General features: G+C 39.3%; 1 protein-coding gene across 2 annotated transcripts in view; it reads right to left on the bottom strand.

Moving 5' to 3' along the window:
• The window catches only part of LOC143888342 (chromosome-partitioning protein, putative (DUF639)), a 44,561-nt gene that overhangs the window by 2,492 nt on the left and 14,717 nt on the right, over positions 1-27,352 (bottom strand). For both annotated transcript variants that reach the window (XM_077392727.1, XM_077392726.1), the window contains exons 4-9: positions 26,182-26,286; positions 23,261-23,418; positions 21,376-21,541; positions 15,235-15,371; positions 11,955-12,642; positions 10,731-10,843 (exon numbers count right to left, since the gene is read on the bottom strand). In XM_077392727.1, coding sequence (XP_077248842.1) covers positions 10,731-10,843; positions 11,955-12,642; positions 15,235-15,371; positions 21,376-21,541; positions 23,261-23,418; positions 26,182-26,286 — 1,367 coding nt within the window. The remainder of the gene's footprint in view (positions 1-10,730; positions 10,844-11,954; positions 12,643-15,234; positions 15,372-21,375; positions 21,542-23,260; positions 23,419-26,181; positions 26,287-27,352) is intronic.

Here is a 27,352-nt window from a genome sequence, read left to right as displayed (position 1 = left end):
GATAGCTGTCTTTTGTACATATATTGCTTGAGGCAAATTATTTGGCAGATTTTTTAGCAAGGGAAGGCATCAATCATTCTGAGTTGCATATTTGATGATATTTTCCCCCTTGAAAACTTTTTCTCTTTCTTCAAATAAAGTTGTCACTGAGCATCCAAGACAAGATTAAAAATAGATGAATTGAGTAGTAATCGTTCAATTCTAAATCTCAAGTTTGAACTTGTGCATGCACTACTAAATGTAATATATTTTTTCACAGTCAGAATTATGAATTGAGCATAATAGATTGTGGTTTCTCTTCCACAAAGTCTGCCACTGCAACCTGAGACTACATGAAGTGACATTTTCAGTTTTTAATGTCTAAACTGAGTCATTATTTTCTGCGAAGTTATGAAATGTGTGGACAAATTTTTTTGAGGTGCACTGGCAATTTTAAATATGATTTTTATTTGATTAGACCATTTTCATTGGTTTCTAGTAAAAACTAGATTGACCAAAGCTTTTAAGTGTGGCTGTATTTTTGGGATGCATTAAATTTTTTAAATATAATTTGTTTGATTGAGAATCCTTTTCCTTGGTTTCTAGTAAAAACATGAAAAAACTTGATTGACTCAATTGAATCTCCAGTTGACTTGGACTCTAGAACTCATCGTGTCAGAATCAAATTGCAAGTTTTTAAATGTTAGATGGGTGCACAAAAGACCCATTTTTCTTGATAGGGGCATTCCCTGTTTGGTTGCATCACATTCCTAGGAAAGAATGTGGAAAGTGGGTTCCCACTCGGATTTTTTGATGGATCAAGCCATTGGATGGAATAAGGTCCATTAAAAATCCACTTTCCACATTGTTTCCTAGTAAAGTGATGCACCCAAATGGACAGGTTTTACAAAAATGGACCAACCAAAAGTTGCTAGGAAACATTTCAGACATTTTTCAAACAACTTGTAAATGCAAATGCATATAACCATTCCCAAAACTCAATAATAAAATATCAGTGCATGGATAGTGGCCTCCCATGTTACAAAACTTCAGAATTCTACTCTAGCTATAATTCTGTCTTGCTAGGAGTATTTCAAACAACTCATAAATGCATAAAACTATTTTCAAAATTCAATAAAATATTCAAGTGTGCATAGTGTCATCTCATGTGACATTAGTTAAAAATTATACTATCTAGCTAGTTCCGTTAAGTAATGCCATCCGGCCACCCACATGGAATATGCCTGATCTAGGGGAAAATTTCTCCCGTTAAGATGGTCCAACTCAGCAGGAGAAGAATCCTTAGAGGGCTGTAACATTTATCCAAGAAAGAGAGACACCACCTTGTCAATCATAACAAATATTGGCAAATTGAGGAATAACATTAAATATTCAAAAGAGGAATAACATTATTAGTACAAGTAATATTAGAAAAGGATAAAAAATAAATATAAAATTCTTCCTGAATTTTTTTTTGAAACGTCAACAAGATTTATTAAAATGCAAGACAAAATACACAGCTATAACTTTATTCTGAGAAACAAGAAAAGAAATAAATTTGAAAACCAGAAACAAAAAAAGAACAGGAAATCAAATACACATCACCAGGCTGTTGAAGATTGTTCATAAAAATCAGATTGAGACAGATTGATACTTGAGAAGCAGCCAACCTTGTTCGGTATGTAGGAAGAATATGTACTTGTTAACTGGCTATCTTTGTGATTCAAAACCATAGACCTCTAGTAATTGAGAATGTGCCGGCACAGTGTTGCACCCCCACTTTTTTTGTATTTTGTTCATCCAACTCCTTAATCATGTCACAATCACTTGCCCATTGTCCATGTTTTCTCAATTCACAAATTATTGACTCATTTTAATTTCAGTTTGGTTTAGTTAGTATTTAGTGAAATTTGGCATAGGAAAAAAAAAAGACTAATGGTTTTTTTATTTCTGTAATCCCAGGAAAAAACTGTGAGAACATCAAAATGCAAGATTACCATTAAAAAAAAAATTGATATACAATTAGAAACATTCATATTTTGCATAATATGCACACTTGTACGGATATGAATCTTAGCTATCCTTGATTCCCAAGAAGGAAGGCGCATCAAAGGTCTCAGAATTCCGGCCTATCAGTTTGGTGGGATGTCTGTATAAGGTGCTTGCAAAAGTGTTGGCGGATCATCTAAAATTGGTGCTGCCAAAGATCATTTCCGATAGCCAAAATGCTTTTGTTAACTGTTGGAATATGTAACTTGCCTAAGGGCATTTAGGACTTTGTACATTCCTTTATGTTTTAGTATAAAGATATGAGTCAGGGGGAGATAACCCTAACTCATTTATTTTCTCTATCTAACGTGGTATCAGAGTCTTAGGGTTTTCTGATCCCTAGGGTTCTCTAGCAGCCTCCATCTTCTCCACCACCCCCCTCGCCGCGAAACCCAACTCCGGGCTAAGTTTCATCGGAGGCAGACCGGCACGCCATCTTTTTCCTCCTGAGGAGGAGTCGTTCTCTTCGAGCCGAAGGCACCAAGTTTCATCTGGTCCTGGTACCCCCGCGTAGCAACCCCCCACGCATTTTCTACCTAGGGCGGAAATTATTTTTCAAGAACGAGGATTTGCACCCCCCCAAAATTTTCCAGGAAAATATTGGCTTCCCAGCTTGGAAAACTTTTTCCAGGGCTGTGTTTCGCCTTGCATCAGATTTTTTTTTTCCAGCCCCCAATTCCTAGGTTTGCTGGTAAGCCTCACAACCCAAGTTTTTCAACCCACATCATTTTTCCGCCTCTTCCTTTCATCCCCTGTTATTATGTGTTAAATCTTCATCTCTTACCCTTCCACAGGAGTGGCTCCTGGTGTTTATCCGACACCCTCTTTGGCGTCTTCTTCGTCATCATCTCTCTCTATGGATGGATCATTCCCACATATCACTATTGTTAAGTTGAATGGGGCAAACTATGTTACTTGGAAAGCAGCCGTCGAGAAGTATCTTATTGCCCGTGGGAAAGCCCACGTCATTCGTCGTGATCCTCCTACGACGGATCCCACCTTTGATTGATGGGAACAGGAGGATGCTCTTGTTTGCACCCTTCTGTGGCAGAGTATGGCCCCTCACGTCTCTGGGCCCTTGATGCTTCTGCCTACTGCAAAACGGATATGGGATTAGGTTACTCTTCTTTACTCTGGCGTGGCAAACATTAGTCGGATCTGCTCTACCTATTCTGAGTGGGTGCGTTTCCGCTGTGGTGATCTTCCTCTTGCCACCCATTACAGCCAATTCGTTGGCCTCTGTCAGCAGCTTGATGTTTACATGCCGCTTACCACGGATCTCACAGAGGCTGCCCGTCAGAGGGATCAGATCCGTGTTGTGCAGTACCTTGAGAGTTTGGGTCCAGAGTACATGCATCTTCGTCAATAGATTATCGGTTCTGGCGCTATTCCTTCCCTTACTAAGATTTACTCCCGCATCCAGCAGTGCTCTCCTGGTGATCCAGTGATATCTGTTCCTATTGATGGTTTTGCTCTCGCGACCTATAATGGCAGTACTCGCCCGCCTCGTGGTGGAGCCTCCTCTGGTCGTGGCCGTGGTCGTACCGGCCGTGGTGGTGGTCGTTCTGGTGGTGGCCGTGGCCGTTCTTTTTGCTCTCACTGTCAGCGCGAGAGACATTATATTGACCATTGCTATACCCTGCATCCCGAGCTTCGTCAGGCATGCTTGGCTCACATGAGTGCTACTACTGCTTCGGTTTCAGATTGCGCTCCATCTGCTTCTGTTCCTGCACCAGCTGATTCCACCTATACATTATCCCGTGCCGATTATGAGGAGTTCCAGCGTCTGCGGCTCAGTTCTCGTCCTCCCTCTGCAGGTTTCGCCCAGCCAGGTAGTTCACCCACTACCCTTCTATCTAGGTCAGGGTCATGGATCATTGACTCTGGGGCATCCAATCACCTGACTGGTAACTCTTCTCAGCTTCATTCTTTTCGCTCTTTCTCATCTCCCTCTCAGTCTATCACCTTTGCTGATGGGTCCACTACACCTATCACTGGTGTTGGTCATATCTCCCCTCATCCTACTCTTACCTTATCTTCTGTTTTATGTGTCCCAAAATCACCATTTAGTTTACTTTCAGTTAGCCAAATTACTAAATCTCTTCATTGTTCTGTCTCATTTTTCCCATCTTACTGTTTTAGGATCTCTCGACTGGGAAGACGATTGGAACGGGTTGTGAGGTAGATGGACTCTATCGTCTTGACTGCCGGCCGCCTAATGTCTTACATAGCTCTATGGATACATTTCAGTGGCATTGTCGCCTGGGGCATCCTTCACTTCAGCGACTGCAGCAGACTTCTCTGGTTCCCGGACCTTTTTCTAGTTTTCAGTGCGAGTCCTGTGAACTCGGGAAGCACCGTCGTGTGTCGTTTCCATCCCGGATCATTAGTCGAGTGTCTAATCCATTTGAATTAGTCCATTCTGATGTATGGGGACCCTCTAGGGTCGCGTCTAGTACTGGCTTTCGGTATTTTATTGTGTTTATTGATGACTTCTCACGTATGACTTGGTTATATTTACTTAAGAATCGATCCGACGTGTTCTTTGCTTTTCGCACATTTCATTCTGAAATTAAGAATCAATATAATTGCAATATGAAATGTCTTCGTACTGACAATACTAGAGAATATTTTTCTGATACTAATGGCTTTCAATCCTATCTCTCCCAATATGGGATTTTACATCAGTCTTCATGTGCGTACACCTCTCAACAGAATGGTGTTGCTGAGAGGAAACTTCGTTATTTGCTTGAAGTAGGTCGCACTCTTCTTTTTCAGATGAGTGTTCCTAAGGCATACTGGAGTGATGCCCTTCTCACGGCGTGTTTCTTAGCAAATCGCCTTCCTTCCTCTGTCTTAGAGGGTGCCTCTTCTTTCGAGATTTTATCTCCTAGTAAGGAACAGTTTCCTCTGACACCTCGGGTATTTGGATGCGTTTGTTTTGTTCATCACCTTGGACCTGGCCGTGACAAACTCGATCCCCGGTCTGAGCGTTGTGTCTTTCTGGGGTATTCCCGTACGCAGAAAGGCTATCGTTGCTATAGCCCTCGTCTGCGTCGCTGGTTTGTCTCAGCCGATGTTACGTTCTTTGAGTCTGAGGCATTCTTCCAACATGGCGCGGCATCTTTCACCCCTTCTCTCGAGTCCGAGGTCTCGCTTCCCTTACCAGATCTACCTACTTCTCTTCCGTCATCTCCTATTTCCGTGCGGCCAGCTTCTGCAGCTTCTACTTCTTCTGCCACGTTGGAGAAGCCAGCTCCACCTAAAATTACACAGCAGTATCAGCGGCGCCAAGTTGCAGATAGGTCTCTTCTACCTCCTCTCGCAGAATCATCTTCTGAGCCGATGATCCCTCTCTCCCGCTCTCAGGTATCTTCTCTTCCGCCTTCCTCTGTTGTTTCTGATTCTCTTATTGCATCTCGTACGAGATCCCGTTCCACTGCACATCCTATTTCGAATTTTGTTTCTTATAATAAGCTCCCCAGTACCTTCCAGAGCTTTGTTTCCTCCTTGTCTTCTATCTCTTTACCACAGTCAGTGGCTGAGGCTCTTGACCATCCTGACTGGCGTGATGCTATGAACCTAGAAATGGGCGCTCTTCATAGTAATGATACATGGGATCTGGTTTTCCTACCCGTTGGTGCCTGTCCTGTTGGTTGTCGGTGGGTTTTCTCCATCAAATACCTCCCTCATAGTACTGTCGAGCGCTTAAAAGCACGCTTAGTCGCGAAAGGATACACTCAGACTTTTGGTGTTGACTACACTGAGACATTCAGTCCCGTTGCGAAACTTCTCTCTGTCCGTGTGCTCCTGTCTCTTGCTGTTAATCATAGCTGGCCCCTTCATCAGCTAGATGTGAAGAATGCCTTCCTCCATGGCGACCTAACTGAGGAGGTGTATATGGAGCAACCACCAGGGTTTGTTGCTCAGGGGGAGACTTCCTCCTACGTGTGTCGCCTACGCAAGTCACTAAATGGCCTCAAACAATCTCCGCGTGCGTGGTTTGGAAGATTCAGTGAGGCAGTCATGCGCTTTGGCATGAAACAATGCGCAGTGGATCACTCAGTCTTCAGTTATCACTCTTCAGCTGGGTGTATTTTGTTGATAGTTTATGTGGATGACATAATCATCACAGGGAGCAATTCACAAGGCATACAACGTTTGAAAACCTTCTTGCAAAAGGAATTCTCTACTAAGGATATGGGTCAGCTCAGGTATTTCTTGGGGATAGAGGTTGCTCGTTCCTCTAGAGGCTTGTTCCTATCACAGAGAAAGTATGTCTTGGACTTGCTAAAAGAAACAGGCAATCTTGGAGTTAAACCAGCTTCTGCACCCATGGATCCTAATGTGAAACTCGTTCCAGAAGAAGGAGAGTTGTTGGAGGATCCTGGCAGGTATCGCAGGCTTGTCGGTAAACTTATATATCTCACGGTTACTCGGCCAGATATTTCATATGCTGTTGGAGTTGTCAGTTAGTATATGAGCTCTCCACGTACTTCTCACTGGGCTGCAGTGACACAGATTCTTAAGTATTTGAAAGGGGCTCCAGGGAAGGGATTGATGTTCAAAAGACATGGCCATATGAAAGTTGAAGGCTTCTCTGATTCAAATTGGGCTGGATCCCCAGCAGATGGACGGTCCACCACTGGGTATTGTACATTTGTAGGTGGCAATCTTGTTTCATGGAAGAGTAAGAAGCAGGATGTTATAGCTAAGTCCAGTGCAGAGGCTGAATACAGGGCAATGGCACAGACAAGCACGGAACTTATTTGGCTACGTTCACTTCTTTCTGAAATTGGCTTCATTTCATCTTCTCCTTCGCAGCTTTATTGCGACAACAAAGCTGCAATATACATTGCCAACAATCCAGTCTTCCATGAGCGCACCAGGCATATTGAAGTGGATTGTCATTTTATCCGTCAAAGAATCCAGAAAAGAGAGATTTGCACTGTGTTTACTCGGTCAGGGGACCAATTAGCTGATATGTTTACAAAGTCCTTAAATAAGTCAAAATTGAATGATATATGTAACAAACTAGGAATGTATGATATCTACGTTCCAGCTTGAGGGGGAGTGTTGGAATATGTAACTTGCCTAAGGGCATTTAGGACTTTGTACATTCCTTTATGTTTTAGTATAAAGATATGAGTCAGGGGGAGATAACCCTAACTCATTTATTTTCTCTGTCTAAACTTTCGTCTAACATTAACAAAAGGCAGATTTTGGACTGTTCGCTTGTAGCAAATGAAGCCATTGACTATTATCTCAGAAATGAAGATAAAGGGATGGTTTGTAAGTTGGATATGGAAAAGGCATACGATCGAGTAGAGTGGGACTGTTTGGATTATCTCCTTAGTAGAATGGGTTTTGGCAGTTTATGGAGATGCTGGATAAGGAGATGTGTCTCTTCGGCTTGGTTCTCAATCCTGATAAATGGCTCGGCAAAAGGCTTCTTTAAATCCTCGAGGGGTTTGAGGCAAGGGGACCCTTTATCCCCCTTCCTATTTGTCATAGTGGCGGAAACTCTAAGCAAGCTTGTCCAGAAAAGTAGTGAGAAGGGTTTGACAGAAGGTTTCAAGGTAGGGAAGAACAAGGTGGAAGTCTCGATTCTACAATTCGCGGATGACACCTCAATATTCTATGTTCCGGACAAAATCAAAATGTTGAATCTAAAGGCAACTCTTAGATGCCACGAGATGATATCGGGTCAGAGGTCTAATTTCGTGAAATCAAGTATGTTCGCTGTAAATATCTCCTCTATGGAAGCTAGAGGTTGTGTTGTTACGTTGGGATGCAAGGTAGATAAGCTTCCTTCTTCTTATCTCGGGCTTCCCTTGGGAGTGGGGAGACCAAATAAATCTCTGTGGGAACCTATAGTTGCAAGAGTTGAGAAAAGGTTGGAGACTTGGAAAAGAAGATTAGTTTCGAAAGGGGGCAGATTGACCCTGATTAAAGCAGTACTGGCAAATTTACCTGTGTATTTTCTATCTCTATTCAAATGCCTTGTAAGTGTGGGGTTGAGGGCTCAGATTCAACACAGGTTCCTTTGGGGGGGGGGGGGGGGGGGGGGGGTCGAATGTCAAGACTGGTATTCCCTTGGTCAAATGGGAGAAGGTGTGTGTACTGATTAAGAAAGGAGGATTGGGAATTAAGAAAATTAAGGGTTTAAACTCTGCTCTGAGTAAATGCTTATGGCGTTTTGGGGAGGAGGTTTCTGGTAAATAGGAGTCGGATGATACATTCGAGAAGAGGGGAGTAACAATTTGGAGAGATATATTAGGATTGAGGAATGAGTTTAGAAAGGGTTGATGCTTTAAAGTGTATTCTGGAAGGCGTATTAGGTTCTAGCTTGATGTTTGGTGTGCAAAGGAGCAATTGGGCTATTTATTTCCAGATTTAATGAGAGTTGCAGCAGATAAGAATGTACTTGTATGCGATTGTTTTGAGAGATTGGAGCAGAAAGTTACTTAGTGTCCGAGGTTCAGAAGAAATTTTTTCGAAAGGGAATTAGTGTCTCTTTCATCTTTGTTTGAATTGATTGAGAAATGCTACATAAAGAGATCCGGAGAGGATAAAAGAATCTGGACTTGGAATTCCTCGGGCATCTTCTCGGTGAAATCTATTTATGCTAAACTTGTGCCGGGCGGTGATGACTCTCTTGCGGCTAAGGTATGGTCTTTTCAGTGCCCCCCTAGAGCGAGTTTTTTTGGCTGGTCTGTTAGCAGTGGGCGTATCCAAACCATTGAATTTCTGAGAAAAAGGGGCTTATGGTTAATTGACCATTGCCCGTTATGTTTGAAGGATGGTGAATCAATTGATCATTTGTTTCTGCATTGCAAAGTAGTAAGGGTTATTTGGGGTTTAATTTTGTAAGGTTTGGTATTCATTGGGTATTCCCTCAATCAATCCCTCTTCTTTTGAAATGTTGGAATTTTGTCCCCTGGAAAAAAAAAGGAAGGTGCTATGGAGAATCTGCCTATTAGCTCTGTGGTGGTCAGTTTGGAAGGAAAGAAATGAAAGGATCTTTGAAGGAAAAGCCAAATCAGCCTACAACATATTTCTGAGAATTATCGCCTTATTTGTTCAATGGGCGAAGAGTCTTCAATTGTTCAGGTTTGTGTCGGCTTATGATTTGTCGGAGAGGTGGGAAATTGCCTGTAAGGAGGGGGTAAGTAGGCCAAAGGTAATTCAGAAGTGGGCTCCGCCACCTTTGGGTTTCTGCAAGTTAAATTTTGATGGTGCATCTTTCGGAAACCCGGGTCCTTTAGGTGTTGGCGGCCTTTTGAGGGATCATGAAGGTATAGTGGAATGGGCTTTCTCTGGTCCAAATGGGAGCTCTGATTCGTCGGAGGCTGAAGTGAAAGCAGCCTATTATGACATTCTTCACCTGGAAAGAAGTGTTATGGATAAGGTGATTGTGGAAGGGGATTCATCTAATGTTGTTAGATGGTTCTCAGGCATCGTCCCTCCTCCATGGAATTTCTCAGCCTTATTGACGAAATTTCTGATTGGGTGTCGGGGTCTGCTATATCTTTTGTGCATGTTAGACGAACAGCGAATGGTGAAGCTGATGTTCTAGCTAAATCAGGGGTTAATAGGCAGAGTTTGGAGTGGTTTGATTATTTACCGCCGTAATTGTATTTTTCTTTGTTTTTTCCTCTTTGTAATCTGTGTACCATCTCGGTGCCGCTCTTTCTTTATTAATACATCTCGCCATTTCAAGAAAAAAAAAGAATCTTAGCTATTATAATATCAAAAAGGTGGAGGTCTTTTTTTTAAAGGCAAAGACATTTATTAATAAAGAAAGGGAACAAATCCCACGACTGAGGTGGTCGGATACAAGCCAAACACACGAACAATACAACTAATAAAGCAAGGGAATTAGATTGTACAATGGCATTTCCTAGGAGCTTCTCATAATTTTTACTAAAACACCTGTTACATTCAGTCCTAAAATCAAGAAGGAAGATATATTAAAAAAATTGACTTCATCATAAATAAAAAGTATACTATCTTCTCAATCCATTCTGGTTTTAATCAAATGTCCATTAGGCAACTATTTAGGTTCCATTTGCAATTCACTTGAAGAACACAATATTCTAAGATGAACATGAAGAGTGAAGCTCAACTAATGGCCTAGACACAATAGGCCCATGGTTTTAATTTTCGGCCGAAACTAGCGGCCGAAATATTTCGGTTTTGGCACAAACCGAAACGAAATTCACACGAAGTCATTTCTTTACAAGATTTCGCCGAAATTTCGGTTAAAATTTCATTTTTGGACTTTTTTACAAAATTTCCACCGAAATTTTAAAAATGTACACCGAAATAGCCAAAATTTCAACCAAAATCGCCGAAATTGACACCAAAATTTTAGACATTTCGGTTGAAATTAAAAAAATAAACGAAATCATTCCCTAGCCTTGAAACCAGTGATTGCTAACATATATTTAAGTGGGACATTAGTAACAGCAGGAAAACGGAAGGTAATAAAATATCAAGTAGTTATTCCACTTCAAATTATTCGTAAACCCTTGCTAACATCAAACAAATCATTCATATCTCCTTAATAAACCCATCTTCTTGCTAACACTAAATAAACTATTCGTATCTCTTAATCAGTGATTGCTCAGACATAATTTAAGCTTTCTTTTGCATCAAATTACCACATATCCCGAGTTTCAAAGTTGAACACTGCTTACCTGAAGATGAGAACATAGGCAAAAGCAAGAAAAGAGACAGTTAAATGTGGCTCTTCCCAACACCTAAGTTTCTCAAAATTGTTGGCAATGATCGTCAGAGGAAACATTAGTTCCTGGGTAGCAAAAAAATGGAGAAATTATTCAACTAGCAAAGACACAATAATAGATTTGGCCACTATAATTGCATGCATCAGATATCAACCTTGGCTAATGATATCATACAAACAGCAAATAGGACAGAACTTATGACTTAGAATGCCAGTTGTGATTTTACAACATAATCAACACAAAGTTTAAGGGTCAACATAGAATTTTGACCCTTCAAGCAATGAATTATATAGGAACTCTTGTACCTTAAGCGAAGAAAAACTAGATAACATATGAAACTACTAAAAAGTGAGTTGTCCAATTGATCTCATCTCTTTAATTGCCATATTAAAAATCGGTTCCTCAACTACAACATGTTTTAGTTATGAACACTCACCAATTTTTTCCAGAAATTGAATATTTTTCTAAATAAAAGGTGTAGTAGGCAATTCGTCAAGCTAATAAATTACAGCACTTTTTTTATGGCTTCTAGAATAGGAAAATGAAAACTCTCACTGTTACTTCATAAGGGGCGAGGGACAGAAGTTAATAGAGGAAAAACTAAGAAAATGTGAGACAAGAACCCGCCGGGTACTCCGTTTGGTTGCTGGAATTTTTTTGGTTCTTGGGATTTTTGTGGAACAAAAAACTTCCTGGGAGATTGGTAGGGAAAAAAACTCCCTGGAAGTATCCCGGTAAAATAAAAATCCCATGTTTGGTTGACCGGACTATGGTGGGAAAAAAAAGCTTTGTTTGGTTGCTTGAACTGTTGGGAAGAAAAAAATTCTTCTACAAGCTTATGTTTGGTTCCTGGGAGTTTTTTTTTTTCCTTCCTGGGGTTTCGTGCAGGGTTATTTTGGTTCCTGGGATTACTTTGGGTTTCCTGCCTGGGATTACTTTGGGTTCCTGGGAACACTCACCAATGTTGGGAAGAAAAAAATTCTTCTACCAACCAAACGTGGGTTTCCTGCGGAAATTCCACAAAAGTCCCAAGAATAAAAAAAGTTCCGGCAACCAAACGTAGCATATAGTGATGTACCAGCTCCATATAGATTACTACATATGATCTTTCACAAAGATTATATTTCAAATATTGCCCTATACAATGGTGAAAAGTTGGGAAGAGATAATACATACCTTGAAAAGGTCGATGTTACTGGGGATGCCTTGGATCATTGCAGCATTAATTGTGGCTTGGGTCTTTTCCACTATCTGGTTTTTTTCCTTGCAAGTTAGTGCTGCCCTTTCTACAAGACTCATATCGGCTACTACTAAATTTTTACCTAAAACAACACCTTGCCTTAATGACGCATTCTTCCAAAAGTCAATTGATGTGCTAGATGCCCAAGATGGTGATTTCATCCACTCACGCAAATACACGCTTCCATCTATGTCAAACACATGATTACTAATTCCAGAAAGCTCCTCGGAAGGCCTCACCCCTTCAGTAGGTTGCTGGTCTGCATTCCTAAATTTTGCAATCAGTGGGCCACCCCAAAAATGTACAGCCAGGGTCTGGTAAACAACAACACTATAAGGTGCATTTCTCAGATATGTGAATTGCACAAGTTTAGCTGGATCCTCTGATAGCTTTCGGATAAATTGAAGAGAATGCAACCTTGCAATACTGTTAGCCGCACTTGTGATAGCTCTTTTCTTTCCTCTATGAGCACCATATACATGGCATACCGATGGATCATCATCATCTGGTCCATATTCACGTATGAACTCGTACAAAGAAATAACTTCACTTATAAAAGCATGCCACACATCACGTCTCATTTCACCACCAAAGTCAACAAACTCTATCACCCATGTTTCTGACCTGTTCATATTAGAAATATTACATCCATGAAGTAAACTGAAACAAATAGATGCCACTCAACCGATTCTTCAAGCAGAATAGTCATTGTTTATAGAGGAATGATAGAATGAAGGGCGCCCTTGCAAAAAACAGGTTCAAGGGCGCCCCCTATTGGTTGATTTCTGCAAAACTGCATTTATGGTGGTGCCTAAAAAAGTGGATGACGCCTAAAAACAGTGGAAACCCTGTTGACCTTGCAGAAATCAACCGATAGGGGTGCCCTTGAAGATGACTTTTGCAAGGGCGCCCTTCATTCTATCATTCCTCTTGTTTATAATACTATATGCATTGATCCTATGTAGCATGAATTTTAATAACTATGTACGTTGCATAGCATGATGCCTGACCTGAGACTATTCATGATGATATTTATACCACTCTGCACACTAGAGAACCAGAGACCATTTTTTCACATATATTGTTATGATGCAAATGGTTAACATCAAAATCTGAACATGCAACTGACCAAAAAGGAACCAAATTAAGTCTTACTAATAGAAATTTGCAGGTCAACAAATTGAAGAAAAAAGAATTACCATGCTTGTTGTACTATGCTGTTCAACATAATTCTGATTAGTAATACCTAATTGAAAATTAATTGGCTTACTTATGAAGGCCCATCATCAAACTTGCACCTGACCTGTTGTTCCTTGCAGATGTTTGGCAAGCATCATAGTTGTGATCAGAAACTTACAGTAGCTACATACCTAAACAGTTATAAAAGAAGGTCACAGTTTTAAGAAGGTCTTAGTCCGGCAGTCGGGGCATTGGCTGACATCCAGGGCAGGGCATTGGACGCCAAAATTTCTTTTAGAAGGGCAGAATCAAAGTACAGTGTTGAACAAGTAGGTGTAACTGCTGAGTTCTAAGGTGGCGAACCACCATTTACATTGTCTTTAGTCAACTAAAGCAGCCCTTGCGATAGCAAATGACAAAGATGGAGTTGTGCTTCACAGTTTTCTTGGAACTCTAAACACCTCCCCCAATCTTGTTACCTGGACACTAGAGCACAGACAGTGATGCTCGCTGTGGCACACCGATCTCGAAGGTCCTAGACATGGACAGATGTATAGTAAACAGATTTGGCTTACAACACGGTCATCGATCAATTACAGAAAAAAGAGCAAAAAATCAGGATTTCTCTATAGTTTCTGATACCACACTGATGCAAGTAGTTTGTAAAAAATTAGTGTCTAACCTATTGTTTATAATCTCCTAGAGATCTTATTACCTTGCTGCTCAAACATAAAGAAATCTCTGCAAGCAGAAAATTTCTAGATGCAGAATCGTTGCATACAGAAAATTTCTAGATGGAGAATATTTCAGTAAACTAAATTTTCTGTGTCCACAAAAATTTCCAGCACAGGATTTCAAAACTAACAAATAAATTTTAAGAAATTGGGATGACTGCCCCCCTTATTTATAGCGAAGATCATAGATTCCTAAATAAACAAGGAAACTTCACCTAACAACTGTTCGAATAAAAATCTTCAACTATAAACTAAAGTTATTGAGTTACACCCAGAAATTACTATTCTAAATCAACTATAATTCCTTAAAATCTCCAAAGCTCCTTTTTATACCAAAATACTTGAATAATCTTCTCTAGAGTCTGATTTAATCCTAAGTTCTCCCAATGTTTGTCTGTTGGTGATAGATTCATCCTCAATATGGACGCTTCAAAATCTATTCAAACTACTCCAGAAAATTCTGCAAAATTACTCATGGTTTCCACAGCTCAAAATGGTAGGCTTTGGAGCTTCACTCCCTTCTATCCATGTAGGACTCACCTACTGATATCATTTGATGACATGTTGATCTCATAGTGACATCAGCTTTACGGATTCCCTTGGGCCGTAATAGTGAACTTTTTCATTAGTAGGAGTGTCAGAGAATTTTTTTCATCTAGCTGATTCATACTAGCATCCTTCTAAACATGGACAGGGTGAGCTGCATCCATCAAAAATAGGATGGATTACAGTCCTATTAGGTAAAGATTAACCAGGGTATGAATATGGCACTTGCCTGTACAGATATTCTGGAAATAAACAAAATGCTTTCAGATTTTCATCTAATATGAGCCCGTGTGGAGACTTGTTAGCTTTATCTCCTAGACTAAAGACCTGGGTAGAGGGCTCTCTCTTTCCTTCGCCCATATTCTGTGGAGTGCTAATGACTTTGCCGATAGATTGGCCAAGGAGGTAGGGGACATGTAATCATTATCTGAGGGCATCCTACATCCATCATTGTAATGCTTTTGCAGTGCTCTTTTTCCATTTTGGCATCCTCTCTACATCACCATAGTTTAGTCGTTGTGATGTGGGGTCATCTTGTTTATTACTTTGTATAGTCTTTCCCTTCTTCCATTATTAATAAAGCTATTCAAAGAAAAAGAAAGAAATTAGGCACAGTATGTAATCCAACAGCTAAAATAGATGTATATCTATCAAATATAAATAAGTTGCTTGAACTGTGCGGAGTTTGTTATGGCTAGTGTTAGATGAGGATACGAATATCGGTTAAAGGTGAATCAGTTTACATACACTAACTCACTTGAGACCAGATGAAACAGAGACAGCAGAGTCAAAAAATGCAAATCCCAATGGCCCAACTCTCGCTTTCTCCACCCGTGAACCGTATCTTGTAAGATCTAATCTTATTGCTTCTTTGGGACCTGTCAGACCAATTGCCTGCCAATATGGACAAGTGAAAAGAACATTAGAGCCAACATCATTCCAACCACAGTAAAGAAGGTAAATAAACTCAACTTTAATCACCAAATTTCATGATAATAGACATGAACATGTTTTATGAGTAATTACGCATTTTTCGACAGTAAATCATTCCTATAAATTGTCAAACATAATAAGCACAATAAGAATGAGATTCCAATTGAAGCACTGGAAGTAGCATGTAAGAGTCAAAAGAACAACACATCCAGATAGCATGGGGAGCACAATAATAGTCATCTATCTATAATTTGTTAGAAGAGTAAAGAAGGCATTAACAAACACAAGGTTGTTCCAACCAAGGAAGCAGGATTCTTCCCTGGGAGCCTTCGATTCCCGCTTCGATTCCCGCTTTCGATTCCCGCTCTGGCAACCTTTAGCAGGATTCTTCCCTGGGAGCCTTCGATTCCCGCTTTCTATTCCCGTTTCGATTCCCGCTCTGGCAACCTTTAGCAGGATTCTTCCCTGGGAGCCTTCGATTCCCGCTTTCGATTCCCGTTTCGATTCCCGCTTTCGATTCCCGCTCTGGCAACCTTGGTTCCAACATAAATATTCTAATTTTTCTAAGGAAAACCATAAACCTCGTAAAGAAAGACGCCAATTAAAGGATGCCCAACAGTAGGAAATAGACATCCAGCAAGCAAAAACAGAACTAAACAACCCAAAATCTAGAGGAAGCTGCATTCTGGGCAACAGAGACCAAGTAAATAAAACCTCATAAAGAAGCACCATGGTTGGAGAGCATATCACCAGTGAGGCTCGCATTACTTCTTTTTTTCTTTAATTATTGACAACCAAGCTACATTTGGAAGTGGCTTGAACGGAGATCCTAAAAAGTAAAAACTAATGGTCAAGTGGCTCAAATAAATAACACCATATTGCAACAAATCGAGAATTCTAGTAGCAACAATGCTCGGTAATTCAGTATCGATCACAATAAGTAAGACAAGTTACATAAGGACATTCGATATAGAGAGGAAAAGAATATGCTCAAACGAAGTGGACTAGCATAAAACATTCAAACATTAACTAAAGCATGTCACAAGGAAGCCTATAATCTTATGCAGCCTCCATCGGGGTGTTCATTAAGTATTCTAGAGATTGCATCTTATTTCACATTGGGGATTCTTAAAAATGAATAGTATGGGTTTCTTCACTATTGAGCTTTTAAGACTCCACACACAAGCACGTTGTATGGAAGAAGAGCAAGGAACAAGAAAAGAGAAATGACTAAGGATGAGAGGTCCCGTGTTCTTTCAGGAAGCCTTTATCAATTTAAATGTAATGGATTAGGTTGCCAAATGGGTCTCAGGTGGACAAGAGTAGAGAAGAGAAGGGCCATTAAGATCTCCAAGGTGAAGAAAAGAAAGAAGCAAAGAGTTTTAGTGGAGGCTATAAAGTTGTAATTCCAACCCCACGATCACTTATTTACATAGATATAAAGTTCAAAAATTACATAATTTGCCACTAAGAGCCAATTATGATGGGGCACATCCTAATAATAGAGATAAACATACAATTAAATGAGTAAATTATACCAAAAATGTAGATATCAACCAACCTAAACTAACTAAACTCTTAATACTCCCTCTCAAGCTGGAGCATAGATGTCATTCGTGCCTTGGCCTGGAACACATACTGCCCAAAATACTACCAAACTGACTTCCACTAAGAGTCCTTGTAAACACGTCCAGTAGCTGATCTCACGAACAGGTGACAATCCACTTCGATATAGCTGTCAACGATAAAACTCATCTCTTCCATAGTAGTATCCAATCACATCAAGTCACACATATATGAGGCACCACACAATATTCTGCAAGTCTTCTACTAGCATGGTCTCTCTCAATCCACAAGAAGACTGCACAATCATCCACACAAAGGCACAATAGTCCCCACAAAGGCATCAGCAGCCCACACAAAGGCAACACGATTGTCCAAAATAGACCACACAAAGCAGCTCCACAATCAACACGGAAGAACACAAGAACCCAATCCCCACAAATAGGTTAGCAAGGTTTTAAATTTCAGCTGACACAGCAGCTCCACAATCAACACGGGACAACACAACAACCCAATCCCCACAAATAGGTTAGCAAGGTTTTAAATTTCAGCCGACACACTGAAATTTCCATTTCCTTGAGGTCCGAAACCAAAATTTAAAACCTTGTAGGTTAGGCACGATCACTAGTTAGGACAACACATTAGCTATTCCACACAAAAGCACAAATTTGAGCAGCACGATGATAATAGAATGCAGCAGCCCACAGAAATAATGACAACAGTCGTCAGCTTCTCAAGAAAGCACAACAGTTGACACTGAGGCACACAGTTTCATACAAATAGATAGCAGTTAGTATGAAGAGAAGATCCTTTTAATTGCAGACACATTAGCCCACTGTTGGACACAAGTCCATAATTATGCACATATATCCCACACAGAGCAGTCCAGACTTTACAGATATCAACACCATAATCCAGTCTTCATTGAATCAGCTTCATAGCTTATATCCTCTTCAAATCAGCACCTAAATAGGTTTAGATTGACTGAAACACACTAAGCAAAACCAACACAGAGCATCCCATGGGATGTTTGTACACGAAAGGAAGGGAAAAGCAATAGGGTTCCAAGAAGAAAGAATTATATAGAATAGAAAGAAGAAGAAACTATGGTTTCGAATGAATCTGAAGGAAGAATTGGTTAGAAATATGAATGTGACTAGGGTTAGGAATTCACATGTAAATAGAACTACAAGTTAAGGTTATGAATAGGAACAGAGCTAAGGTTTCTAGTAGAACTAGGATTCTTAAATTGAGATATGGAGCAATTACAATGTCAATGATTAGGGCAAAATTAGGGTTTGTATATTAAGAAAATAGGGTTTCATAGATTAGGTCTAAGATTTCAAATAGATTTATGACTAGGGTTTGGAGAATTTGAATGGTCGTTATGGAGAAGGTAGAAGGATGGATCAAGGCTTTCAAAATTTTCATGGACGGGGAATAGATTTTTAAATTCCAAATTGAAGGTAATTAACTTAGGGTTTCATATTGGAGAACATACATTTTCTACTTCTTGATCAAGAGCTAGGATGACTCTGATACCGTGTTGAGCTCTTAGTAATCCATCCACAAGCATTCCGTATACAAAAAGAGGAAGGAAGAAGAGAGAAAGAAAAAAAGAAGGATAAAAGGAAAGAAAGAGAAAAGAACAAGAGGGAAGAGAAAAGAAGGATGAAAAGAAAGAAAGAGGAGAATTTCCATGCAGGTTGTGAAGTTATAACCCCAACCCTACAATCACTTGTTTATATGAATATGAAGTTCACAAATTACATAAGTAAGAACTAGGGGCCAATTGTGATGGACCCAATCCTAATATTGTAAATAAACATAAAATAAATGACTAAATTGCACCAAAAATATAGACATAAACCAACCTAAGTTAACTCTAAGCACTCACAAACAACCTACATAGCTTCTTCAACTCCACCAGAGCGTAACGATTGGCCCATATTTTATTTTTGAATTTTTGCTCCAAGTTTCATTTAGACTCTATGCCACCTAGATGCCATTCATCAACCTAGCGCTGGTCAATGTGAGTATATTGAGCATATAACACAGCCCTGTTATTATTTTTGTGACACTTCAATATTGGAAATTGGACAAGAAGTAATAAAAACCAGAAGAGACATCTACCTCAAGCCTCAAAAGTAGATGAGTAACTAGTTTTGTGTGTGTGTGTGTGTGCGCGCGCGTGTTGGGGGGGGGGGGGGTGCTGGCTACAAGAATAATGAAACAGTAAAATCTGAAATCTGCTTGTAATGTTGTTTGAAAATCTTAGGTTCGATGTTTGACACTTTTGGTTTGGAATATCTAAAAGTTCATGATTTGGATGCTAAAAAAAGAAAGGACTGCTATTTTTTATTTTCAAAAAATATGAATAGACGAGGGTTTTTCTTAAGATTATAACTAAGTGAGAAGAGATGGAAAGTGAGATGATAACAAAGAGAGCAAAGGGTGAAAGTGAGAAGGTAGTAGCTCCCCTTCCATCTCGTCATCATTCCTCATTTTCTCTTCATTCTTTATTTAACTTCCTCTCATTTTCCTCTTTCAAAAATCACAGTTGGGGTTTTTTTGTTAGTAGAGGGTTTCTATCTCAGTGTTTAAAAACACGGATGAGACGTGGAACGCGGACAAGAAAAATCCTTGTCAACTCTAGTAGAGGGTTTCTATCTCAGTGTTTAAAAACACGGATGAGACGTGGAACGCGGACAAGAAAAATCCTTGTCAACTCGGCACGGGCACAGCCAAGAACGCAGTTGACGCGGTCAACACGGTCATAACTCGGGAGAGTCAAAGGAGTTTTTATTGACTCTATAGGGCAAAACGCGGAACGCGGATGTGTGCGACGCAGAACGCAGCCAAGAAAAATCCTTGTCGACTCGGGCGAGTTCCTTGTCGCGTCAAGGAGTTTTTAAACACTGTTCTATCTTCTCTTTTTTAGGAAGTGAATAAGGTTAAGGCATTAAGTGTTAAGCATAGTTCGCTTCAAATGTAACTTGTTTACAAAGAAACTCGGTTTTGATTTAAGGTGCTAGCGTGGGAAGTCTCCATATCCAATACGAAAAAACATATAATTTAGATGGAGACAATTTGCAAATTGTGTGTTAGTCAGTGTTTAAAAATGCGGATGTGGGTCAAATGCGGCCAAGAAAAATCCTTGTCGACTCAGCGCGGATGTGGACAAGAACATGGTTGACGCGGTTGAGTACTCGGTTGACGCGGTCATAAGTCGGGAGAGTCACAGGAGTTTTATTGACTCAATAGGGAAAAAAGTGTAACGAGGCCAAGGGAAAAGGGAGTCAACTTGGGGGAGTCCACGATGACGCGGGGGAGTTTTAAAACTATGGTGTTAGTCAAGTGCTAGTGTCTTACACTTGTTGGTGTCTTAATGTGCCGTACACGCACACCCAACAAAAAACTAGGGTGCCCATGTAACATTGCATACGATCTTCCTAGGCCTGTTAATAAACACCACGGTAGATGTTCCTATCAATAGTAGAAGGCATTCCAGGACCTTTGCCCTTTTCACAGGTTATGTTGGAATCTTGGGCACTTTGTCTTCATAGCATCGTACTTGTATTAATGAAGTTTTATGCTTTTGTTTTAGCACTATAAAGAAGCTTAGGCATCAGAGGAAAATGGAGGGTTGGTTACCAGGATCAGCATTTATGTTACAAGGCCATGGTTATGGAAGATGAAATTAAGGTTGCTATACTTCAAATTGATGTTAAACAAGAGTATTTCGCCATTTTTTGAGTGTAGAACAACATGACTTGTGTACTCATCAGAAAACAAAAAAAAGCTTCAAAGAAGGATGACTTGTTAGTGTCACCTACACATCTTCCGCATCATCAGATTTCATGATAATCCACACACTTAGGGGCAGTTTGGATAAGCGGATTTTAGAATCTTGGATTTCCTCAAAATCTTGGATGGGAGACAAGAGAAGAAGGAAACCGTCCATTTCGCTTCTCTTTAGAATCTTGGATTTTAAGTAACAAATCTAGGTTCTAAAAATCTCTCCCCCATCCTGAGATTCCTAAAACCTGGAAACATGGGATGATCTTCTACTCTCTTGCTGACAGAAAGAAGGGAGGGAAATCAGAAAACGACGGCTGCTCTCCTCCTTCTCTCATATCCCATCTAGAATTTTGAGGAAATCCAAGATTCTAAATTCCGCATATCCAAATGGCCCCTAAATGCCTGCACTTTAAGCTCCAATATGTCAATCAGACACTTGCATGATTGAAGACATCATACAAAGGCTCATATAAATATACCAGGTAAACCATATCTGCCTAAATAAATGGATTCCAAAAAGAAATGGTGCTCAATAAGTTGCTTTTGGGAGAGAATTGTGGATGATGCATGAAATTATGCATTCTGCAGAAAGGAAATATACCTCGAAATAGAGTGCATTGTCTGTCAATGTAAGTTTTCCAGGCCATGCGATGTTATTCTCCCATTTTAGAACAGGTCGCTTCCTACTAGAACCTATGCATAAAATATGCTCACGAGAAAGCTGGGTATTTTCTTGAATCTGGTATGATTTCCTCCCCTGGTGCACCCTATAAAAAAAAGAAAAAAAGAAAAAAAGAAAAAGAAAACCGAGTAAATCAATGTCAGTTGTGCAACTAAGAAATAACAGAAAATCCATACATGACAGAGAACAAAAATGGCTCACAAAAAAAATATTATGTATTCAACAAGACCTTGGAAATATGCTAAACGAGAATACAAAGATGGTTAATCCAGCTTTTGTTGGTCCTTAATCATCACAAGATTTTCCGGCCTCATAATTTTAAAGGATAAACATTCACTTCCATCCATTTAGTAAAAGGCTTCAAATACTGCTTACAACTGAACAGCCAATAGTGCATCATTTAAAGACAACTTATAGGTAGACAATTTTTTTCCTTTTTTTTTAAAGGATAACAGCCTCTATAGTCTATATTATATAGATAAAGAAAAGTATGAAGGCCAAAGGGTGATGCAAGAGAATCAATCATCTATGTCCAAACTCAAAACAAATATGATGAGATACCATTAAAAAAAACAAAAATGAAGAAAAATGGGGCGCTGTTTAAAAACTCCACGAGTCGGTCTTACCGTGGCAGAGGTCTCATCAAATTTGCTCTAACAAGTCAATCAAAACTTCCTTTGACTTGTCAAGTTCATGAAAAATTGAACGCATCAATCACTGACCAGCCCAAGTCACCTTAGCTTTTCCTTGGCTGAGTTCTTCATGCTTTGGACCTTTTGATGTGATAGCAAGGTTTTAAATGTCGGTTTCAGCCAGAACCGAACCAAAATTTCAGTGGAAATTTCGGTAATTTCGGTGTAAATCTTAAAATTTTGGTGGAAATTTTTAAATTTTCAGTGTCGGTCGGTCCCGGCTGAAATCCGAAATTTCGGTATTTCAGCCGAAATTTAACACAATGTGTGATACTCAAGATCTGGCCATTGTGTGATGCCACAATCCTTGTGAAATGATTCTGCAAGACTAGAATGTTGTGATGATGAGCTTTCTGTCTTCTAATAACAATTCCTGATTGTCATCGCAGCTTCTTGAATACAGAATGTTTTCCTTACTTACATGGGTATTTATTGCGAAAATCTTACAGTAAAAAAATTGAAAATGGTGTTGTTTGTGATTTCTGATTTTATATTGCTCGAATTTATTTCCTACATCAAGGCAGATGCCTAATATCATGTCAGGTTGATCCGATCACTCCAACACAAAAAGGAGAAGGACCAACTTTATGCTCATAAAAAGTATAAGTACTCACTTCCATGCAGTGTTTAATTAACATATAATATTTATGGTGCCCCATGATTTCCGGAAATGCAATACTATCCAGCAGATTTTCAATCACTGAGGGATGCAAGAAAGCAATTTAAAGAAAAGAAAATTGTCCAATGCACAAAATATCTATAAGCTCAATAATGATGTTCCAGTTATGAAGAACGCTATGTAAGACGAATTAATTCAATAGTGTGAAAAAGATAAGATAATGTAGCCCCAAATTCTGACGTTAGAACCACCATAAATCTGAAAATGTAAGGTGAGATATAAAATATTACAATCAGTCAAATTGCAAGTCATTTTCTTTTGAAGAGATCCCAAAACTTGTCCTACAACTGAACTAGTATGCAACAGAAAGATTTTCTTTTTAATCTTCAGAATGAATCATATACGTGAAATTAGAAGGAACCAAAAGAATTGACCATACATGTAATATGTGACGTCTAACAAAGATCAAAGGAAAAAATGGGTGGAAATTTACTTCAAAAGTTCAGTGATGTATGTGGTCCACACATTCAAAGAGATCCCAGGTTCATCTCCAACAAGAGCCTTGAAAAGATTATGTGCTGTTGATCTATCAGCAACACCAGCAATAGCTGGAGTAATACGAACAAAAGCCTCTTCGCCAACATGTTTGCTCTTCAAGGTCAAGAAGGAATACTATTTCAGGAAATAGCTCTAAAAATTACCTTTTAAAGTGCACATAGATACTAAAGTAAAAACTTAATGAAACACATCTCAAATGCACAAATGAGAAAAGATAAAATCCCTTCCATTTTTTTGACTAATATACATAGGTATAATCAATTTATGACGTTATAAGAGTAGTCATGATTAAAGAAATATGGGGTTAGACCTATAGCTCAATGGTTAAGGCTTTGTATCTCAAGCTTGAGGTCTTAGGTTCAATCCCAGCTTACCTACCAAAAAAATGATTGAAGAAATATGAGCATGTATATAGTAGTGGCTTAGACAACTTACAAGAGGAAGATTGCAGGGATGATTTGCTCAATTACCCAAAGTACTCCATTGCTTTAGTTGGAGTGTTTTCGGATTTAACACCAAGTTTCCATTCATTTTTGGGGAGATGCTTCCAAGCAAAGCACTTGCCAAATCAGAGAGAGTGAGACAGATGGAAGATACTTTTTAGTTTTGTACATGAAAGCTAAGAGGGAGTCTGTGCGGAGGGAAGGAATGGTAGTTTTAAAGAATAAGAAGCAAGCTATGGACATGCTATATATATATATATATATATATATATATATACACACACACAGAGAGAGAGAGAGAGAGAGAGAGAGAGAGTATCCAATGTCGAATTCAACTACATTCTGAAACAATTTCCCTTCCCTTGTTTTTTCCTTAATTTGAGGAAACAAGGGCCAAAGAAATGAAAAGGCTCAGGCTATTTAACCTAGGTTCAGTTTCCCTAGATATTTTGAGGATATTTTGAGCGGGGAAATTGAGATATTGTTGGGATTGCATATGAAGACCAGATTGGATTTTAGGGCTTCAAAACTTGGGATTTGGGAGATTTGCTAGAGAGAGGTGGGTGGTTGGGAGAGGGGAGGGGAAGAGACCGCAGAGAAGAAAAGTCATGAATAAAACGAGGGTTGCTCGCCCTTGGACATGTCGACGTTGATGAGACGAAATTCATCCCCTTTTTTGAGAGGCACATCAGCCCATGTGTTACGACCATTGGCATCTTTATGCATATTGGAGATTTTGGAAGAAGGAATGCAAGAAAGATTGACTGCTCAGTCGATCATATTTTCCTATGTCGCTTTGTCCTGGTTTTTTAGGATTTCCAGAGCTGGTCTCTAGTTGGATTGTTCCTTACCCTGAAAATTGTTTGTTTTATGAGGTTTGTAGTTGAATATTTACATTTTAAAGTACATGCACTGCTTCTTCTGTTTCCAATTCCCAGCCATCATCCATCCTCGTGCACAACAGCCACACTATGAGCATGGAGGTCTCTTTCCCACGCACCCACCCACACGCGCGCGCGCGCGCACACACACACATGCGCACATACACACGCACACACACATCACATGCACACGCACACGCACACGTACACGCACACGCACGCACATATTGGATTGATGCCACAAAACACCTTCTACAACTTATTTTACCGTTCACAAGCCTTTGTTTTTGTTTCTAGTGTTGTATGGTTGTTGTACCAATACTTCTAGTAAATGGTTATTGTTTCGATACTTACTTTTTTTTTTGAAATGGTTTCTATACTAACTTTCAGTTACTAGTCTCTTGATTTTTTTAATAGAAATTGCATTAATACATATATGTATATGTGTGTATACTCATCTGTGAAGTACCTTAGATATCACATATTAATCTATATTACATCTTAAGTATATTTATTAATTATACTATGTATGTGCATATGTATATTATATAGAGATTTTATATGGTGCCCGAGCGTGAAGTCCCATGTAGTCGGTACCGCCCTTGATATTTGATCCAACAGCAACCCACTTTTTAAGAGGCTACTGTTGGATCAAATATCAAGGGCGGTACTTCTGTTGTACCGCCTACACTGGACTTCATGCTCGGGCATCATATAATTTCTCTATTATATACATATATCTATATACTATATAGCAGAAGAGAAAAGGGAACATTTATTTGAATTTCTTCCAAAATTCTAATAGAATTACACATCACTTTTTTTTGCTTTTGTTAACAAAGGCCCCCATTAAAGCCCCATATTTTCAATCCTACCCCCTTCACAATACCTATTTTACCCTTCTTTATGATTTTTTTATTATGCATTTTGTCCCCAAAGTCAACATGGTGGCGTTTTTTCTTTACAAAATTATGGATTGGGTGCATATGTTACATAATACTACAGATTTTTGTGAACATATTACAAAATACTACGGATTCAGGACACCTTTAAAAATATTGACGAATTCTGGGCACCTTACAAGGAACAACAATTATGGAGACCTCTATAGATTGGAGGGCTAGGATCAGCCTATGGAAATGATTTTACGGGCACAACCTATTTATGTTGTGTTCCATCACATGGACGGTTTGGATCAACCTATGATGTGGTCCGTACAGTTCTTTGTCGGCCCGTGCATCACACGGGATTTTTTACTAGAGTGTGTGTGTGTGTGTGTGTGTGATTGTTATATGACCATTGGGTTCCACAGGCCATGCTCCAAAATGTACCCCCGCAATCAATTTGAACCCTCCAAATTGTGAATCACCTTTTTATATACATGTCTATTACACACACGCACATGTACAGACATTAGCAAGTGTATCAATTTCATATTGTTCTATGTCAATGCAAATTATCAAACCCAATTATCTAACCATCCTTTAGAAACAGCCCACAAGTATATAGCCATAGCATTTGCAAAAACAAACCTGCAAATAACTCTTTGATGTAAGAACATATGAATCACAGCCTTCATTGTAAGGATGCTCCCAAGCAAACATAGTAATGAAAATAAGCCTCTGGAACGCAGCTTCCTGCAAGTAAATGAAAATGCCAGTCTCATCATCCAGTGACAATAAGTTCTTTCCCTGATATAAATCCTAGAAAGACACCCATGGATGTGGACATTCATTTAAGAAGCCTAATGATTGAGAAGAAAGCAATGATGAACATAATCATAAAAGCATATAACTGAGCAAAGAGAAGCCAAGCTGTTTGGTCATGTACAAATAATAAAAATATTTTGTTTCTCGAGGAAGCAAAGAATTAAAAAAATATAATGCATATTTTTGAAATTACTAATATAATTGTAAAAGATTTATATAATGATTTGTGTTTGTTCTAGAAATCACAATATCGACTTCAAAAGAGTTTAAAAGTTGATCTTGGAGATGGACCAGACCAGCAGCATACATGAAAAAACAAAGCTTTTCAATGACATGGGAGAAGTGTTTAAACTTATTACTGTTAGAAGTGGTTCAAATTCAACCACTTAGGCATATTTTGGTCATTATGATGAATGAAGAAACCGAGCTTTACTCCCTACACGTTTCTCTCTACTTCATGTACCCAGTTAGATTATAGCTATTTTTACATGGTATCAGAGTGGGAAGAACTTCTTCCTTACACTCCTTGAACAAGGTATTTCTTCTTCTTTTTCTTCTTCAGATCAGATCTACGAGACTACGACCTATTCATTTCCCTCGTCTGCTCATTTTCATTCCGAAAGAAACCTCTCCATTTTTCCTTTCTCCTCCATTCTTCTTGTTTTCCCCCTACTTTTTCTTTCTCATTAAACCCCACTTAATATCACTCTTTTACGGTCTCCCATCCCCATGAGTTTTTTTTTTTACACCACACTCAATAAAAAAAGAAAAAATATACGTGGACTCTCAATTCACGCCCAACTTGTGCGCAGGCCCATTGTAGCCGATAGAGAAAGAGAGAAAGAGAGACAAGAAAAGAAGGAAAAAGGAGAGGAGAAGAAGGAAGGAAGAAAAGGAGGCTATGGTTTCATCAAATCGAATTTTTCATCTTCAAGTAAATGCCCAAAAACTCAGTATTTTTGGTTTTTAGGGTGTAAATTCTATGTAGTTATGT

This window comes from Tasmannia lanceolata, unplaced genomic scaffold (genome assembly GCF_043159265.1).
Source record: "Tasmannia lanceolata isolate RefF3 unplaced genomic scaffold, GAP_Taslan_0.1 ptg000012l, whole genome shotgun sequence".
In the NCBI taxonomy this organism is placed as follows: Eukaryota; Viridiplantae; Streptophyta; class Magnoliopsida; order Canellales; family Winteraceae; genus Tasmannia; species Tasmannia lanceolata.
This window is presented reverse-complemented; position numbering and strand designations above follow the sequence as displayed.